The 20440-nt window shown below is 45.3% G+C and overlaps 2 protein-coding genes across 2 annotated transcripts in view; both read left to right on the top strand.

Annotated features, from left to right (window-relative positions):
* Positions 1–8687, top strand: part of LOC311630071 (phospholipid-transporting ATPase FetA-like) — a 63739-nt gene extending 55052 nt beyond the window's left edge. The window contains exons 24-30 of the mRNA XM_084898811.1: positions 306–489; positions 1833–2056; positions 4400–4483; positions 5794–6039; positions 6215–6356; positions 7123–7253; positions 7349–8687. Coding sequence (XP_084754937.1) covers positions 306–489; positions 1833–2056; positions 4400–4483; positions 5794–6039; positions 6215–6356; positions 7123–7253; positions 7349–7531 — 1194 coding nt within the window. The 3' untranslated portion in view covers positions 7532–8687. The remainder of the gene's footprint in view (positions 1–305; positions 490–1832; positions 2057–4399; positions 4484–5793; positions 6040–6214; positions 6357–7122; positions 7254–7348) is intronic.
* A 3495-nt stretch (positions 8688–12182) lies between these two features.
* The window catches only part of RUSC2 (RUN and SH3 domain containing 2), a 55026-nt gene continuing 46768 nt past the window's right edge, over positions 12183–20440 (top strand). The window contains exon 1 of the mRNA XM_084898807.1: positions 12183–12318. The gene's annotated coding sequence lies outside the window, so the exon portion shown is untranslated. The remainder of the gene's footprint in view (positions 12319–20440) is intronic.

The raw sequence follows: 20440 nt of genomic DNA, 5'->3' as shown, positions 1-20440 counted from the left end.
TTCCTTCCTTATCCAAATTCCTGACTACTGGCGTGGCCGGTCCCTTAGGGGGAGGGGGGAAGTGAGCAGAACCAGGTCCTCCAAAAGGAAATGTGGCTTTATCGCCCCGTCAGCTGATGAGGCGCAGTGAGAGACCTGACTGTTTCCTGCTGGAGGCTGGGTCAGGTGTGAGGATGCCTAGGACCCTTGGGAGAGAGCACCTTGGGAACAGCGGTGCCTGACCTCTCCCTGTGGCACAGGAGAGCACGGAGTGGAGGGGTTTAAGAAGGTCCTGCCCTGAAATGTGCGTGTGCCCGCTGCTACAGGCCTGCGCTCTAGAAGGGAACCTGGAGGTGCAGCTGCTGCGAGTAGCATGCATGTGCAGTGGGGTGATCTGCTGCCGGATGACGCCCCTTCAGAAGGCGCAGGTTGTAGAGCTGGTGAAGAAGTACAAGAAGGTGGTGACACTGGCCATCGGGGACGGGGCCAATGATGTCGGCATGATCAAAGGCATGTGAGCCCCCAGCCTGCCCTTTCCTTCCTCTATTGGCAAAACTGGTCTGGGGGACGCAGTGCTACTGGCTCACACTCCCGTATATCATATACTGTATTGTACATTGATACTGCTTTTCAGCCACATTCATGCTCCCCTATCCCTGCATTCCCATTTATTTACACATATAATACATCAGCTCATACCCAGAGGTACGCATGCACATTTCGATTCATTTCCTTAACCCTTGTACACATGTAGATACACACAGCTCCCACAAGATACAAGAGCCATGCATATATACACAGGACAGGCTGTGCTACCACAGATGGCATCAAAGCCCACAGAGAGGACCCCTGGACAGGCGTCATAATCTCTTCCTTTTCTGAAGGCTTTAGGCCTGAGCAAAGTTAGGCTGAAGACAGGGCCGCCCAACCAGGGAATGAACAGTGAGGCCCAGTGCGGGGATATTTTCCTCCCTAAGGCAGTGTTCTAGAGAGCTTGCCCTGACTCCTCTGGCTGGAGGAGGATAGCAGACTTCCTGACTCACTTCTGATGAATAGAAACAAATGGCTGAAACTGGTTTTAATTTCAGCTGAATGTTGTCAGCCTCCAACAGCTTGTGGTTCTGTGAGATACGGACAACATCTTGAGGTCCTCCCGTCCAGCCTCCCTCCATACAGGAAACACTAGCAGATATTCTACTAGGAAGTGTTCTTTCTCTCTCCCCCCGTTTCTAGAATGTATCTGTTTTTTAGGACCTTAGAGTTTTTCATTATCCATTAAGCAATGCAATAGTTTTGTGCAAGAAAAATCAAAGAATTTGACCTACACTACAACAGGCTAATTAAAAATTTTAGGAACTTCCATGTTATCTTTTTTAATCCAGAAAAAGTCACCGTAGATTTCCTGAAGAACAGTAACAAAGTAGTAGATCACTTATTCCTCCCAACAGTTGGATTTTAGCTGCTTAGATAAACTTAAATAATTAAATATTGTGTTAGATTGGCATCCATCCTGCATTTCTAATTGACTTAAGTGGCTTCAGGAGAGATGAAGAAATGTTTACCTCAACATCTGGACAGTAAGGCAGAGCCCAGGTGGCTATAGCAGGTGCAAAAACCATGCAAGACCATTTCTAAAACTAGACATGACAGGCGTTCTTGAGCAGCAGCGGATGAAGGAGCTGTTTTTGACTTGTGGGGCAGTCCGCTAAGGAGGAAAGGCTGCCCTAAGTGCCGTATTGAGCTGAGCCTAACTGTCTTCTAAATGTAAAATAAGGGATTGTACAACATGGCTCGGCCTTCCTTTTACACTTTCAACGTCTGTGTCAGAGAAGCTTCTGGGCTTCCTTTTGCAGCCGCCCACATTGGGGTCGGAATCAGCGGCCAGGAGGGGATGCAGGCCATGCTCAGCAGCGACTTCGCCTTCTCCCAGTTCCACCATCTCCACCGTCTGCTCCTGGTCCACGGCCGCTGGTCCTATAACCGCATGTGCAAGTTTCTCAGCTACTTCTTTTACAAAAACTTTGCCTTCACTATGCTGCACTTCTGGTATTCCTTCTACAACGGCTTCTCTGCACAGGTAGGAGGTCAGGCGGCACTTCCCACTTGGTAAACTGGGTCTGCTCTTGTCATCCCCACTTCAGCCAGCTCAGACTTTCTCTCCTCTAGAGACCAGATGTCTGACATGCCGCTATCCCTCTGTAAAGCCCCTCAGCCATGCCTATCCCATCTCCGAACCCGACCCTGAGCCTTAGATTCCAAACCCTACTGTATCTGGCCTGGCTCTGATTTGGCCATGACTCCCACCTTCAGAACTCTCCCATAGGATGTTTTCAACTTTTTCCTGACAGAGACCTAGAGTTTCCAAACATATGTAACGGGAGTTTTTCTTTCTTCCTATTTTTTTAAGCATTCAAAGTAATCTTTATTGGAACAGGCTGAGCCTCAAGGGGCCTCTGGGTCTTGCCAGCAAGCTGGTTACGGTGTTCACCTATAGCCATACTTGGAGACATAACTTCCCTTTATTTCTCCTTCCCCATCCCAACAGCCCCTCCAAAAGAAAAAAAAACAAAAACCCCACGCATTATTTTTGTTCTAATGCTTTTTTTTTTTACTATAAGAGAAATTTAGACTGTCTCAGAGGTAGCAGTAGTGAGCCATAGAAGTGGACTCAGGATCAAGTTAGAGAGACAGAAGAAGGGCTCTTGGAGTACGGCGGGGGGGCGGGGAGGGGGGGGAAGAGCAGCGGGGAGGCTCAGGTGTGCTCCAGAGAGATCCCCACTGGGTCCTCCATCCTGAGGGCTTTTTTTGGGAGGTAGATTCATCAGCTTTCCAGGTGTGTCTCCTCAGCGTCATGGTGTCCACTGATAGATAGGTCAGCACCAGGGCAGAGGGGGTCATTAGTCAATGCAGCTGGTCCTGATGTCAGCCATGGCATCAGTCATTCCATCTGCTTCTGGCTCTGAACCTGAAATGCAGCTGAAGGCTAGATGTCATCTCCAGGGATTAATAGTTAAGGGAGTGGTTGTGCAAGGGCTTGTAGTTTTTGCCCGTTGCTAGGCACCCTCTACACCTGGGCTATCATTTCTACTTAGCTTGTGCCTATCTAACTGCCTACAACAGTTCTGCAGATGAAAAAGGGGTGGTATAGCTGAAACCTGTTTGGCTCAGTGGTAGAGCATCAGCCTGCGGACTGAAAGGTCCCAGGTTCGATTCCGGTCAAGGGCATGTACATTGGTTGCGGGCACATCCCCGGTAGGGGGTGTGCAAGAGGCAGCTAGTCGATGTTTCTCTCACATCGACGTTTCTAGCTCTCTCTCTCCCTTCCTCTCTGTAAAAATATCAATAAAATATATATATATATATATATATATATATATATATATATATATTTTTTTTTTTTTTTTTTTTTAAAGGAAGAAAGAAAGAAAGAAAAAAAAAAAGGGGTCGTATAATAACTCATACATTTCTAACTGGGCAGAATCATGGTGGTTAGTCACACCCCCGACCTATAGCTTCTTCAGTGAAATGTTGTTAAGCAAGCCCTGTCTATTTTCTTGTGCATCTAGATCTGCTCTAATGAATTAATTTCTCATTTGAATATGAAATCTTTCCCACGGTGATACCTGGATTTTGATATTCCCCAAGGAGTCCCTTTTCCTATGAGAAGTTTTTCAAGAGACTCTCAAAGATTCCCAAGATAAACAACCTCGGGAACAATTCTCTTGGGAGAGCCCTGCTACCTCTGTTGCCTTTGGCTCCAGGAGAAAAGGACGAGTCAGCAGGCAGTAGTAGACTTGTATACGTGCGGTGTCTAACAAAGCAGGTCTGGTTTGTGGGAGGTGTAGTTATGTGCATTTATGTGTTGCTGCTGACCTCTTGTGGCTAGTAAGGAAAGGAGCCCTCTCTAGGCCCTAAGATGGAGCACCTAGAGAGGGAAGGGTCAGTAGGTCTCTCCTGTCCTGCTTGCCAATGTTAGAAAGTATTCAATGTTATAGAAGCTACTGAATGCCATAAAGCAGATAAAGAAAAAATCCCTAAGGTTTACATTCCTGAGGGCTATAGCTAGCGTTCTCTAGCACCCTCCGGGAGCTTTCTGTGCAGGGAGGAGGCAGTGCCAGCCATGGTAGGGTTGGTCCAAATCAACCTCATAAGGTTGGCCACAAACAAACTTGATATAGCCTTGCCTCAGCCTGGTAGCCAGAGTTCTACGTAGAGTAGGACCAATAGAGACTGGAGTCAGCCATCTCAGATTTTTGAAATTCAAATCCTACTCTAAATTAGGGTAATGATAGATAAGTGGAGAGGGGGAAGGTGGCAGGGGGTGGGGGTGGGTGGGGAAGGGGCTTCCTGGGACTTGGGAGATGGACCTGGGACTTTGGAGAAGAGGAGAATCTAATAAATCGCCTTGGTATCCTTCCAGACAGTTTATGATACCTGGTTTATCACTTTCTACAACCTGGTCTACACCTGCCTCCCTGTCTTGGGCTTGAGTCTATTTGACCAGGTAAGACTAACAGCAAGCCTTAGTCACAGCTAAAACCCTTGGATCCTTGAGGAATATTCCCAAGAGTGAGGAGGACAGAAAGAATGGGCTATACATGCGTAAATAGAATAAGTTCCAGAGCAAGGAAGGGGGCTCATCACTGGAGAGGTATCATGGGACAAAGAATCCTCCTCCACGTAGACTAATAATCAGTTTTAGAAATCCAAGCTTTCTTGTGTGCATTTTATCTTTGTAGAGAGTCACATGGAAATTGTGCTATATAATAATTTGAGTATATACCAAAGTAGTGAAAGGAAATAGTCATTGGGGCAGGACTAGATAACGCAAGGGACTTTAAGAGAGGAGAGACCCATACAGAGATAAGGAGATAAGCCAATGTAGGGAGACCTCGATGAGGGTTCTTGAAGACTAAGCATGGGAGTCTGGGTATGATACCTTTGGAGTTTAGGGAGTCAGCCCAAGGGAGCCATCTGTCTCTGTAGAAATATCATGGGCATTGGAGGTCCTGGTGCCCTACCTCTCTCTCCTCTTCTACCTCAACCTCCAGTCCTGGGCACATGGAATAGAAAAGGAGTCTCCAAAGAGGAATAAAGTAGCTGAAAGAGGACATCATGGGGTCATGGTTTTCAGTCTCCAGCAGGGTAGGAAGGAAATTCTCCATGATGTAGCTGCCAGCCTCAGAGGAGCAAGAGGGATGAGTTGGGTCACTCAACAGACCTAACTAGCTTTAATGGTCTAATTCTAGGGATCCACAACCTCTCAAAATAAGCCCCAAACTTTGTTATCCAGAGTTTCAGATTTATGAGAAAAGGGTGATCCAATGTCATCCACGTAGAGAATCCTCTTACCTGAGTCGCCAGTAGCCATGGGAATGTGAGAGGCATCACAGGACATGGACACCTCCAATCAACTCTCTGGTCCCCCTTGGCTTCCCCCTCTCCTCCCACTGGAACACTTAAAACTGGGGACTCCTATCCCAACTGCTCCCCCACCCCAAGATCCAGTCCTCCCTTCCAGCTATCCCAATCTTAATTGCCTCTTTTCTTAAAGTCCCCAGTCCTCATTGCCTCTATGTCCTTCCCACGATCTTAACCTTCTCCTAGCTTTCTTCCACCAACTAGATCCTTGCCTAGAGGGTAGGATTTCAAGCAGTGTCTGTGGCCACTGCTCTGTACTCTGGTTCCACGTCTCAAGTAATCCATGAGGAAGTTCCTAGGCAGCTGGCAGCAGATTCAGTATGGGGAGAAGCCTTTACTCTGATGGAGATGGGACCTTCCTGAGCCTTCCTCCTTACCTTCTGATCTTTCCAGGATGTGAATGAAACATGGAGCCTACGCTTCCCAGAGCTGTATGAGCCAGGCCAACTCAACCTCTATTTCAACAAGAAGGAATTTTTGAAGTGTTTAGTACATGGGATCTACAGTTCCTTCGTGCTGTTCTTTATACCTATGGGTACCATTTTCAACTCAGTGCGCAGTGATGGGAAGGAAATCTCTGACTACCAGTCCTTCTCCCTGATAGTGCAGACCTCCCTGCTTTGGGTGGTCACAATGCAGGTGTGGATGGAGTGGTGGGGGTAAGGGCGTTGGATGGGGAGGCTCTCTGGAAGAGAGGGAGGGGAGCAAGGAGGGAAGGTGGGAAGGGAGAATCCTCTGTTGTAGAATTGGAGAATGGAAGTGGCTGATAGGTCCTAGGTTTATAGAATATTGCACATAAGAGGGTGTTTTTCAGATTGCCCTGGAGACAACCTACTGGACGATGATCAATCACTTATTCACCTGGGGTAGCCTGGGTTTCTACTTTTGCATCTTATTCTTGCTGTACAGTGATGGTGGCTTGTGCATAATATTGCCCAATATCTTCCAATTCCTAGGTAAGGCTCTGTTCAGTGTGTGTCCAGGGGAGAGGGGGAGTGGGGACATTAATAAATGTTTACTGAGAAGCTATTACTATGTGCTAGGCTCTATGGAGATAGACAGGAGCAAGACATGGCCCTTGCCCTAAAAGGACTCAGAATCTTGCTAGGGGAACTATTTTATTGCCTTATAGAGTTTGAAGACATTTTCAATTTCTTACCTAATTTGATCTTTACAAGCATCCTCTGAGGTAGTCAGAGCAAGAATTAATAGCACCATTTTAGAGACTGAAGGTTTTTTAATTTTAAATGACTCAACCTAAGTCTCCTGGTTCCCAGTCCAATATTCTTTTCACTGTGGGATCCTGCCTTATTATCTCCCATATTAATTTCCCTTCTCTCATCTTCGTTCTGATGAGGACAGGGAGAATATATACGTAGATGTAGCTGGCTCCCACCTCTATCAAGCCATTAATTTCCCTCCTCCAAAAGTCCTCTGTCCCACTTTTGTGTCCAGTCCAATGCTCTGATTCCTATAACCAACCTCCAACGCTCATGTCCTGCCCGGCCTCTAGGGGGAGACAAAGGCATGTGGATTCACAGTGACTGGCTGTCAAAAGGACCTCACTGCAATCCTTTTGCATTTATATTATTTCTGAGGAGACTAAACTGTCCCCAAATCAACAACTTCCTTCTTTGGGCTGTAGAGGTATTAAGTTCTGGCTGACAGCCCCTCCCTCTATGCTCTGGTTCAGCCTTTCCCCTCCTGGCTCATTGTTTGCAGGTGTGGCAAAGAACACTCTGAATGTGCCACAACTGTGGCTGAGTATTATGCTCAGTGTGGTCCTCTGTCTGTTGCCTGCCATTGGGTACCAGTTTCTCAAACCACTATTATGGCCCTTAAGTGTGGATAAGGTGAGTGGAACAGGGAATCTACTGAGATAATATTCATGACCCTCTTTGCCTTTGCCTCTGTGGATAAACACCCTGTCCCCTTGCTCTGGCTGTAGGTTTTTGACACAATTCATGGCCTGAGACATCCGCTGACATTCCCAGTCCGGGGTAAAATGAAAATTACAGGCTCTCGACGTTCTGCCTACGCATTCTCCCACAAACAGGGCTTTGGGCCCCTCATCACTTCCGGCATGTTTATGAAGGTCAAGCGGTCCAGGAAAAGTCCTTACAGAAGGTAGAGGCCCTTAGGGAAACCCCAAAGGAGTCAGTCATTGCTCTTCCTCCCTTGTTTTCACCTAACTTAGAAAGGAGGGCTTAGTTACCCTGGGAAAGCAGCATAAACCTGCGCCTCCACTCTCACTCCAGGGGCTCAGCCTCTCCCTTCCCCAGAGGCTATGCCCATGTAAGGCAAAGGAAGGTAAAGAAAGAGCTCCCAGATTTCTGTCAGAGTTGCATTTCAAAAACAAAACAAAACAAACAAAAACAAACACGTGACTTTGGGCCTCCTATCAATGCTTCTAAGTTTTAGTCCAGACAAGCAAATGTGGAAGTGGTGGGTGGAGAGGGGCAGTGTGAGGAAGGGAAAGGAAAACAGAACCTAAGAACCTGACTCGGGGTCCTGTTCTCCATACTCAGAACAACCATTCACCTTGCTAGCTCCTCACCAAACAGTCCAGTCAGGCACCCTCCCCAGGTTTGTCTGGGGGATTCAGGAAGAGTCTTTGTTGGTCCTGGGTAACAAAAGGAGGAGACACCTGTAAAAACAATGGTCATAAGAAGCTGAAGGAGAGTATCTGGATAAAAAAAAAAAAAAAAAAAAAAAGGAGGTGGTTCTTGCCTTAAAGACAGCTCAAAATTTTGCCTTCCTCTCTCTTTGATGCCTTTGACCCAAAAACTGATAGCTTTTTGGGCCTCAGAATTGGGAGGAAGACATTTCAGAGGATTAAATATTTTCTTGAAGGGATATAGCCATAATTGTCTTCATTCCATAAAATTGTTTTGAGAATAAATTGTATTTACTTGGGAAATTGTTTGTAAAAATGTTGGTGGAGCAATAAATTGCTTATTTTGGAGTGGAGAGATTTGTATGGTCTGCTGGGGCCCCAGGGACAATAACATAAGTCCAAGCAATATCATGGAACCACAGATCCACCACCCTCCCCCTTCAAATTAAACCAGCATTTCCTTTACCCCTTTTTCTCTCCTTTTTTTTTTTTTTTTTAATATTTTATTGATTTTGTACAAAGAGGAAGGGAGAGAGAGAGTTAGAAACATCGATGAGAGAGAGTCATCCATCAGCTGCCTCTTGCACACTCCCTACTGGGGATATGCCCGCAACCAAGGTACATGCCCTTGACCGGAATCGAACCCGGGACCCTTCAGTCCCCAAGTCGACGCTCTGTCTACTGAGCCAAACCGGTCTCGGCCTTTTTCTCTCCTTTTTAAAACTCCTTGCCACTCTTCTGCCTCCTGCTGCCAAACTCTTTCTTGACCTCAGCATGACTACAATATTTCACTATATAGCTCTATCCTCTTAGCATAGGGGTGTCGAACTCAATCAGAGAAGGGGCCAAAATCTAAAATCCAGCCTAAATCGCGGGCCGAATGGTTTACTGAACAGTCATAAACTGACAATGTCATAAACTGACAGCGGAGTGCAGTGATGACAGCGCGGTGCGGGCCACATTGCAAGGCCTGGCAGGCTGGATTTGGCCCGCGGGCCTTGTGTTTGACATATGTGTCTTAGCACATCGTAAAACATTGATCCCAAAGCTCAGCACTAGGTTCCCTGCTCATCCTTCACTGTACACTTTTCCTGACTGATTTTATCCAAACTGATGATACGTTTACCAACAAAAAGATTCTCAATTCTCTCTCTAACCAATACCTCTCTTCTGAAATCCAGATCCATTTACTAAACTGATTGAGAGCCTTCACTTAGTTGAATCTCAAGAAACTCACACTCAACCCACCAATCTGTAATTACCATCACCACCACCCCCCCCCCCCAAATTTCATCCCAGTATGCTACCACCATCATTCCAGTCACCCAAGGCAGAATAATGGGAGTCATCCTCTAGTCTTCCTCTAGTCTGATGTCGAATAAGTCATGAAGTCGTGTGAATTCTCCATCTTTATTATGTCTTGTTTTCCCTCCATTATTACTGCCATTGCCCTTGGTCAGACTTTAATCATCTCTCGCCTGTATTGCTGCATAAAATCTCCCAACTCATCTTCCTGGCTTTCTCCTGTCCAAAGCTTCCCCAGATAATCTGTCTGAAAGGCAAACTTGATCATGTCAACCCTCATCTTTGTATCCTTTAAGGGCTTCCCATGTCTTCTGGATCAAGTTAAAATTTGGACATTTTATTATCGGGCATTTGAAGGATGCTGGAGTCATCCTAGACTATTGGCTCTACTCTACCCCCGACCTCACCGCCAATGACACACTTCATTCAAGTCCCATAGATTCTACACCCTAAGCTCTCTTGAATCTATCTCCTCTTATCTAACCCCTCAGACACGGCCCTAATTCAGGCCCTCTCACTTCTCATCATAATTACCTAACTGGCCTCTTTTTTACCTTCCTCTAATTCAATATTCACATTCCAACTAGATTGAGATTTCCAAATTGCAATTCTGTTAAAAATACTAGTAATAATGCAAGATGTTTCTGCCCATAACAATGCAAATGAATCCTGTTTCCAGTGCTGCAAATTAACTTTGGTAGAAAATTGACGTTTCTGGAAATCAAATCCCTCATTTAAACTATTTGCCTAATGACCGCTTGCCCCCACCCCGCCTTTAGCTAGAAGGAGACAATGGGATCCTCGATGTCTCACACACACCCTGTCTACCATAAGGAGTAGGAAGCGTATGAGTTTTGTTACAGAAAAAAATTATTCATGACATTTGTTAAAAATGGTAAGACAGACTTTATTTAAGGGGGACTATTGTGATAAGTTTTGGGACCACTGCAATGAAGTCTTGCAGTGGAGGAGAGATTGAGCTCAACTCAGATCCCAACAAGGACAAATAGGGATTTATAGCCAAGGTTCAAAGGTAGGAGTCAGTGAATGAAAAATTAGTCTTGCGCCAGCAGCATCGGTCCACAGTCCGAAGACCTGCAGGTTCAGTTATGAACAAGTGCGCATACCTCATTTGCAGGCTCCATCCCTGGCCCCTTCCGGGTGAATGCTAGAGGCAACCAATCGTGTCTCTCTCACCTCGATGGTTCTGTTTCTCCCACTCCCTTCCACTCTCTCTTTAAAAAACCCGTGGAGAGCCGGGACCGGTTTGGCTCAATGGATAGAGCGTCGGCTTGGGGACTGAAGGGGCCCGGGTTCGATTCCGGTCAAGGGCATGTACCTTGGTTGCGGGCATATCCCCAGTAGGGGGTGTGCAAGAGGCAGCTGATCGATGACTCTCTCTCATCAATGTTTCTAACTCTCAATCTCTCTCCCTTCCTCTCTGTACAAAATCAATAAAATATATTTAAAAAAAAAAACAAACCGTGGAGAAAATATCCTCAGGTGAGGATTAAAAATCACAACAGAAAAAGAAAGAAAAGTAGTCTTCATCTATTCAGGCTGTTGCAACACTACCAGATTGGGTAGCTTATAAGCAATAATAATTTTTCAGTTCTGGAAGCTGGAAGCCCAAAATCAGAGTGCTGAGTAGGTTCTTTTCTTCGCAGGTTGCAGACTTCTTGTAGGACTGGACTAGGAAGCTCTGTGAGATTTTTTAAAAAGACACTTTTTATTGATTTCAGAAAGGGAGAGGAAGAGAAAGAAACATCCATGATGAGAGAGAATCATCAATGGGCTGCCTCCTGCATACCCCACATCCCCAATCATGTGCCCTTGTCTGGAATCGAACCCAGGGCCCTTCAGTCTGTAGGCTGACGCGCTATCCCTGAGCCAAACCAGCTAGGGCAGCTGTATGAGATCTTCAGGAGCACTAACCTTACTCATGTGGGCTCCACCCTCATGACCTCATCACAGCCCAAAGGGCCCCCATCTACAAATACCTTCGGGTGTTAGGATTTCAACATATGAGTTTTGGGCCATAGCACCTGGTCTAACATTCATGTGAACCATAGCGCCCAGACCATAGCAATCACTTAAGAGGAAACGTCGGGGGGAAGGGTTTCCTGCTAGACTGATCCAACAACATTCTCGCTGGCGCCAGCCCAGGGTGCTAAGATATCCAGGGTGGTCCAATACTAAGGATGAGGAATCTTTACTCAACCGACCTCCCAGGATCCTCGCTCAAGCTGGATTCTACGAGGCCCGCGAGGAAAGCCCGCGGTCCAGCCTAAGTCCAGCAGGGGTCTCAGAAGGGCCTGGCTACAGTTTTGGACGAAGGAGAAAGTCTGTCAGTTCCAGGTCTTACCAGGGCTGCTTAACCCTGGCTTATCCATGGGGTGCTTCCAACATTATCACAGCCTGGGCACCAACCACCCCAGGGATGCTGATTCAAGCGGTCTCAGCTGCGATCCGGCCTTAGTTTTGTTGTTTTTCCATCCCCTCCCTCCCCCCCACCCTCCCCGAGAGCTTCGGCAGGACTGCTCATCTCCCGTTGTAGGCGGAGGAGGCTGAGCCAGTGCACCTGCCTGGGAAACCGGCGGGCCTGCGCCCGGGGAGCTGGGCTCCTGCCCACCCAGCCGCTCGGGCGGACACCGCCCGCAGGGGCGGGGCGCGGCCGCAGGAGGCGGGGCCAGCGCCGGCCGGCCGCGCCCCTCGCGGGAAGCGCCGCGCGTGACCCGCTGCGCCCTGCCCGGCCCGAGCCCGAGCGGCCGGCGAGCACCCGAGCCCAGGGCGTCCGACCCGCGCGCCGGCGGAGGGGCGGCTGGAGGGCCGTCCAGACCGGACCATCGGCCTCGCAGCTGCAGGGGGGCCGGGCGTCACCAACCCGCCTGCAGAGGAGGGGGCGCCGGCCTGCCGGCTGCAGCGCAGGCTCCGGGGGTGCGAGGCGCCGCCGCGCCGCCGCCGCCGCAGGATCGCCCGCGTGAGACGGAGAGCAGGTAGGGAGGCCTGTCCGCGGGCAGCGGGCCGGGCTGCCCTCCGCCCGCACTCCCCGGGGACCCCTTAGGCCCTCGGTCTGCCCGCTGGTCCAGCGCTCGGCACCGCCCTTCCCTCCGCGCCTCCCCGCGTCCATCCCCTCATCCCCATCCTCCCGGCCGCTCGGACCCTCCGGACCCAACGCATCCTCCGTCTTCCCCCTGACCCTCCAACCCTGCCATCCGCGGAACCCGCACACACCCAGGGCCACCGCTCCCCTGGGAGTCACCCCAGCCCCAGCCCAACCGTCCCCTCAAACTGCTCCCGCGGAGACACCCGCGCAGCTGCCGCGCGCCCCGTGGCCAGCGGTCCTCGTTGCGCCCATTCCTCCTCCTCCTCCTCCTCTTCCTTCTCCTGTGCCGCCTGGGAGCGCGGGGACCCCGCAGGCAGCAGCCCCGCCGGCCTCTGCACCCTCCGCCCCGCGGCACCCGGTTCCCACGTTGGCGTCTGCCGGGATGGGAGCTCAGGTGCATCCAGCTTTACCTCCGGAAACCTCTGGCCGGGCAGGTTGCCAGTCCCCGCCGCCGCGCTCACCTGCGGGCAGGGCGCCGGGATTCTGTTGCTCCCGGGCCGCCGGGCTGCCCCTGTGGGCCCCGGGGGCCTGCCCTGAAGGCAAGGACCGCGCACCCCTCATCGGTATCCCCAGCGCCCAGGACAGGGTGGGACACGGGGCAGCACGCAGGAAATGTTTGCTGGTGGGTGAATAAATGAATGAGCCCGATGCTGCAGAGGCTGTGAGCGGAGTGCTCGAGTGGGACAGGTGGCTCTGGGCACATGGAAGGGTAGAGAAGGAAGAGCTGTGGGGGAAGGGGGGTGTACTTGCAGTGCTCATATTGGGAGCATAAAACGGAATCTATTCAGTCTTTCGAGTCATGCATCTAATTTCGTTTACATGCTAGCTTCTGTGTATCAGCTGTTCCCATTTATGTTCTACTTGCAAAAAGAAAAAAAAAACAGTCAGGGCTGGGGCTGCAGAAATGTGTGTTGGCTAGTGCCTTAGAGGCTGCCCAGATAACCTAGGAAGAGCTTTGCCCAAGAGACTAGCCGCTCCCTCCGGAGAAGGATTCTGGAGGCTGGCCACCGCCTTTACCGCTGGCTCAGCTCAGCTGGTCAGCGGTGCTTCAGGACAGGTCAGAGGAATGAAGAATCTTAGTTATTTTACCCTTTAGCTCCTGGATACCCAACCCGCTCCACCACCCCACCCCCTATCTCCAACAGGAGGGATAGACATCCCAGACAGGCCTGGTGCGATAGATATCAAAGATTCTAAATCCTGCTGTAGTGTAATCAGTCCATATGGGCCATTTATATCCCAGCAGACCAGAGTCAGACAGGGATTACCACTGAATGAGCTGTGTCCGTAATAAACAAGAACCCGGGCCTTTTAATGATGGAATTCCCAGAGAACCGGAGCCTGGGACCTGTTTTCACTGATTCCTGGGAGGATGACCTACACAGGTTCAGTTTCCTGAGGGTGAGACAGGGTGCAGACCTCAGGTTGGGCCCAGGTTCCATGGGGAAAGTAGATATCGTGTTTCCCCGAAAATAAGACATCCTCCGAAAATAAGACCTACTTACAGGTTTCCTTCTGAGTGAAATATAAGGCATCCCCCCCCAGAAAATAAGGCCCCCCCTAGGCTAAACATGACAGATTTGGTCCACTGATTCTGAAAGAAATGGAGTCACAAGAAATTCACCAGGAAATTCAGGAATTGGATTGTTATGATGATGTTCCAGAAGATGATGACATGATTGTCATTGAATAAGTTAGTAAATTCTTAATACTGTAGGATTCACAGTTTGTCTGGTTTGTGTTGACAACTACCATACTACCATACCATATACAGGTAATAAGTTTCCTTTCTTTTCATTTAACAATAAATGTGTACCGTATTCTTCTTCATGGAAAAATAAGACATCCCCTGAAAATAAGACCTAGCACATCTTTGGGAGCAAAAATTAATATGACACTGTCTTATTTTCGGGGAAACAGGGTAGCATTGCTGAGTGATAAAACAATAGCTAGAAAGCTGTAGGAGTTGATAAGCTTAGAAGTAGTTGCCTGACGTGGAGTGGCATTGTTGTAAGTAGGACTGAGTATTAGTAGGTAAAAATAGGGATTAGAGGCCATAATGATACAGATTGTGGGGGAAAGGAGGGATCCCACCACCTACCCTGCTATTCTGTTAACTGTGCCCCTTCTGCTGCATGGCCATAGGGCACTCACCACCCTTGTTTCTCTTCGGCTTGGCCAGACAGCAGAATCAAAATCTGATTTCCTCTGGTTTTTAGGTTAAGTGCTTAAGGTCCCTCTTTGAGGCCAGGCCTGACAAACTGGAGTCTGGGTATGTTCCCACCCATTTGTAGTTTTGATTTATCCCTCTTCACTTTCCCTTTCTCTCACCCTCGGACCCACCTTCATAAGTAAATCTTGGGTCATAAAAACCTAAAGCGGGGAGGAGCTCCTGAGCTGGATTAATGGGCATGGTGTCTGGAAATCAATATATATATATATATATATATATATATATATATATATATATATATAATCAATACATTTTTAAAAAGATTTTTAATTGATTTTTAGAAAGGGAAGAAGGGAGAGAGAAACATCGATGTGAGAGCAAGATACCAGCTGCTCCCTGCACTCCCCCTACCAGGGATCAAGCCCATGGGTGTGTGTGTGGGGGGGGGGGGGAATCAAACTGGCAACCTTCGGGTGCAGGAGAGGATGCCCAACCAGCTAAGCCACAAGGACCAGGGGGTAATGAATATATTTTTCATGAGCTTTCCTATTTTCCTGTGTAGGTTCCCTAGTTAAGATCTCAGCATCCCCAGAATACTCGGGATTGTGTGACTTGTTTTCTCTTCAACTTCCAGTACTTCAGAGCATTGCCAGATAAAACACAGGAGGCCAAGTTAAATTTCAATTTCAGATCAACAACAGTGTGTCCTGTATTTTTATTTGCTAAATCTGGCAACGAGGAGCCGTATGCATTCTGATTTCCTCTGGGACAATAACTCACCCTTTCCTGCTGTTACTCATACACAGTGACTGAGCACTCTACCAAAAGTCACTTGACTGGGATGGCTCATTTCATGTCAGAGTAAGGGCAGGCTCTGTGGTCATAGTGTCATTGGCCCGGGTTGAGGTTACTCAGAACACACCCACACAAACATTGGCATATGATATTGTAGTGCCTGTCAAATTAGTTCATCATTCAAAATGAGCATATTATTTTGAGTGGCCAGGTATTAACATTGTTGTTGAGAGAGGCAGCCATAGGTGAGAGTGGAGTGAGAGGTGGATTCTAAAGAAAAAGTATAACTTAGAGCAGAACCTCTCATTTGCCACATTTATTTGTGTGTGTGGGGGGGGGGGGGGGAGAGAAGTAAAATACAGAGTGTCTCCCCAAAATGTATATAGACTTTTATAGCTGATAGTTCAACTCTGAAAATGAAATGTGTTTTAATAAACACTGCCTTTACAATTATTCAAAGTGTTTGTATACATTTTTGGGGACACCTATATACATAACATAAAAATTTACCATTCTCAAGTGTATAGTTCGGTGGCATTAAGTACATTCATATTGTCCAACCATCACCACTATCCATATCCAGAACTTTTTCGTCTTCTCAAACTGAAATTACATACTCAATAAATAATAATTCCTCACTCCCTTTTCCTCAAAACCTCTGGCAACCACAATTCTACTTTCTTTCTCCATGAATATGACTACTCTAAGTACTTCATATAAGTCAAATCACATAGTATTTGTCTTTTTGTAACTGGCTCGTTTCATTTAACATACTGTCTTCAACGTTCATCCATGTTGTAGCTTGTATCCAAATTTCATTCCTTTTTAAGGCTGAATAATATTCATTGTATGTATATACTATTGTACATTCTGTTTATCCATTCATCCATCCATGACACCTGTGTTGCTTCTGCCTTTTAGCTATTATGAATAATGCTGCTCTGTACATGAGTGTGCAAATATCTGTTTGGGTCTCTGCTTTCCTTGGGGTATATACCTAGAAGTAGAATTGATGGATTGTATGGTAATTCTGTATTTACTTTTTTGAGAAACTGTCATACCATTTTCTATAGTGGCTTTATCGTTTTACATTCCCACAGGAGTGTAAAGGTTTCTAACTTGTCCACATTCTTGCCAACACTTTTCTTTTTTTTTTAATAATAGTCATCCTAATGGCTATGAAGTAGTATCTCATTATGATTTTGACGTCCATTTCTCTTCTGTCTAGTGATTTTGAACATCTTTACATGTGCTTTTCCGCTATTTTTTATCTTCTTTGGAGAAAAGTTTATTGAAATCCTTTGGCCATTTTTAAATTAGTTCATATGTCTTTCTATTGTTGAGTTGTAAGAGTTTCTGGAGAGAAATCTCTTCAGATGTGTGATTTGCAGATATGTTCTGTGGATTGCTTTTTAACCCTTTGTATAGTATTAGATGCACAAAATACCCCACTGACAAGTTTTAAATTTTAATGAAGTCAAATTTACCTATTTTTCTTTTTCTTTTTTTGTTACCTATGCTTTTGGTTTTATATCCAAGAAATCATTGCCAAATTCAGTGTCATGAAGCTTTCCTCCTATGTTTTCTTCTAGGTGTTTTTATACTTTTATCTCTTATGGTTAGGTCTTTGATTCATGAGTTAATTTGTATATATAGTGTAAGATAAAGACCCAATTTCATTCTTTTGCATATAAATCCAGTTTTCCCAACACCATTTGTTGAAAAGACTGTCCTTTCTCATTACATAAACTTGGCATTCTTGTTGAAAATAATTGGACCATATATGCCAGGGTTTATTTCTGGGCTCTGTGTTGTATTTGATTGGCCTATATGTCTGTCTTTATGCCAGTACCACACTCTTTTTAAAACTGTAACTTTATAGTAAGATTAGAAATAAGGGAAATGAATTCTCCAACTTTGTTTTTCCTTTTCAAGATTGTTTTAGCTATTCAGGATCCCTTGAGGTTCCATATGAATTTTAGGGTTGGATTTTTCTATTTTTGAAAAAAGAAATCATTAGGATTTTGAAAGGGGTTGCATAAAATCCATAGATTGCTTTGAGTAAGTATTAACATCTTTTTAAAATTATTATTGTGGAAAGAACACATAGTGAGGTTTACCCACTTAACAAATTTTTAAGTGTACGATATATTGTTGACTATTAGTACATTGTTGTGCTGCAGATCTCTAGAGTTTATTCATCTTGCTTGGCTGAAACTTTATACCCATTGAACAGCAACTCCTTACTTTCCTCTCCTCCAGTCCCTGGCAATGACAGAATAGACTTCAGAACAAAGGCTATAGTAAGAGACAAAGAAGGACACTATATAATGATAAATGGAGCATTCCAACAAGAGGATATAACCCTTATAAACATTTATGCACCCAACATAAGAGCACATAAATACATAAAGTAAATCTTCATGGACATAAAGGGAGAGGTTGACAGGAATACAGTCATAATAGGGGATTTTTCTTTTCTTTTTTTTAAATCCTCACCTGAGGATATTTTTCCATTGACTTTTAGAGAGAGGGAAGGACAGAGAGAAATATTGATGTGAGAGAAATACATAGGTTGGTTTCCTCCTATATGAGCCCAACCAGGACCAGGGCTGGGGAGTAGCCTGCAATCGAGGGGCCCTTTCCCAGAATCTAATCTCCCCCACCCTGGGACCCTTCTGTCTGTAGGCCATGCTCTACCCACTAAGCCAAATAGGCAAGAGCTGTAATAGGGGATTTTAACACGCCATTAACATCAATGGATAGATTTTCCAAACAAAAATCAATAAGGAAACAGTGGCCTTAAATAACACATTGAATCAGATGGATTTAATTGATGTCCTCAGAGCATGTCACCTCAAAACAGCAGAATATACATTTTGTTGTTGTTAATCCTTACCCGGGGGTATTTTTTCCATAGATTTTTAGAGAGACATCGACGTTTCTAGCTCTCTATTTCTCTCCCTTCCTCTCTGTAAAAAATCAATAAAATATATTTTTTTTTAAAAAAGATTTTTAGAGAGAGTAGAAAGAAGGGAGAGAGGGGGACAGAGAGAGAGAAACATTGACGTGAGAGAGATGCATCGATTGGTGGTCTCCTGCATACGCCAGACAAACCAGGGCAAGGGCTTGAACCTGAAACCCAGGTATGTGCCCTTGACCTGGAATCGAACCCAAGTCTCTTTGGTAAGCAGGCCAATGCTTGAACCACTTAGCCAATACAGGCCAGGGCAGAATATACGTTTTTTTCAAGTGCACATGGAGCATTTTCTAGGATAGACCACATGTTAGGACACAAAACAAGTCTCAGTAAATTTAAAAAAGATTGAAATCATATCAAGAATCTTCTCTGAGAATCAGGGACTCACACTTGTGATCCTGCCTGTCTCTCTTGATGTGTGGGCAGTTGCTCTGGTCACTAAACTCTCTGTTTACCCTTCTAAAACAGGGATCTGCAAACTGCAGCCTATAGCCAAAATTTATAGCCCATGACCTTTTTTTTTTGTAAAGCCTGTGAGCTAGAATAGTTTTTTTAATAGTTGAAACAAATCAAAAGAATAATGTTCTATGACAGGGGGAAATGAAATTTAAGTATCTAAAAAAAACTGAAAAGCACAAAGATGTGGAGGCTAAATAACATGTTACTAAACAATGAATGAGTGAACAGTGAGATCAAGGAAGAAACTTAAAGATGCCTTAAAACAAATGAAAATGAGAACACAACAACCCCAGATCGATGGGACACAGTGAAAGCTGTCCTAAGAGGGAAATTCATAGTATTACAGGCCTACTTCAAGAAACAAGCAATCTAACTTTAGACTTAAAGGAACAATAAACTAAGCCAAAACTGAGTAGAAGAAAGTCATAAAAATCAAAGCAGAAATAAACAAAATAGAGTCTAAAACAACAATATAAAAGTCCCATGAAACTAAGAGCTGGTTCTTTGAAAAGATAAACAAGATTGACAATCCTTTAGCCAGACTCATTAAGAAAAAAGGTGAGAGGAACCAAACAAATAAAATCAGAAATAAGAGAGGTGAAGTAACAACTGATACAAAAAACAAAACAAAACAAAAAAAACCCCAAAAGATTGTAACAATATATTACAAACAACTATATGCCAACAAATTCAACAATCTGGATGAAATGGATAAATTCCTAGAAACCTACAATTTCCAAAACTGAATTTGAAAGAATCAGAAAATCTGAATAGCAGCTTACAACTAATGAAATCAAACCAGTAATCAAAAACCTCCCAACAAACCAAAGTCCTGGACCGATGGCTTCAAAGGTAAATTTCATCAAACATTCAAGAACAACAACAACAACAAAAAGAACCAACACCTATCCTTCTCAAACTATTCCAAAAAATTCAAGAGGAGAGGAGACTCCCAAGGTCATTTTTTAGGCCTGCATTAACCTAATTCTAAAACCAGGTAAAAACACTACAAAGAAAGGAAATTACAGGCCAATATGCTCAATGAACATAGATGCTAAAAATTTTGCTAACAAAATATTAACAAATCGGATTCAGCAATACATTAAAAAGGTCATACACCATGATCAAATGGGTTTTATTTACGGGATACAAAGTTGTTACAATATCTGAAAAATCAATAAATGTAATACGTAAACAAAATAAAGGATAACTATCACATGATCATATCAATAGATGCAGAAAAAAGCATTTGATAAAATTCAGTACCCATTTGTGATAAAAACTCTTAGCAACGTGGGAATAGAGAGAACATACCTCAACATAATAAAGGCCACATATAATAAACCCAATTTTAAAATGGACAAAGGACCTGAATAGACACTTTTCCAAAGAGGATATACAGATGGCCAATAGACACATGAAAAGATGCTCAATGTCACTAATCATCAGAGAAATAAAAGTTAAAACCACAATTCGATATCACCTTACCCCTGTCAGAATGGCTATCATCAGTAAATCAACAAATAACAAGTGTTGGCAAGGATTGGAGAAAAGAGAACCCTCATTCACTTTTGGTGGGAATGCAGATCAGTGCAGACAGTGCGG

This window comes from Pipistrellus hanaki (assembly GCF_964339955.1).
Source record: "Pipistrellus hanaki genome assembly, chromosome: 11".
In the NCBI taxonomy this organism is placed as follows: domain Eukaryota; kingdom Metazoa; phylum Chordata; class Mammalia; order Chiroptera; family Vespertilionidae; genus Pipistrellus; species Pipistrellus hanaki.
Note: the sequence above shows the minus strand (reverse complement) of the source record. Positions and strands in the feature narration are given on the sequence as shown.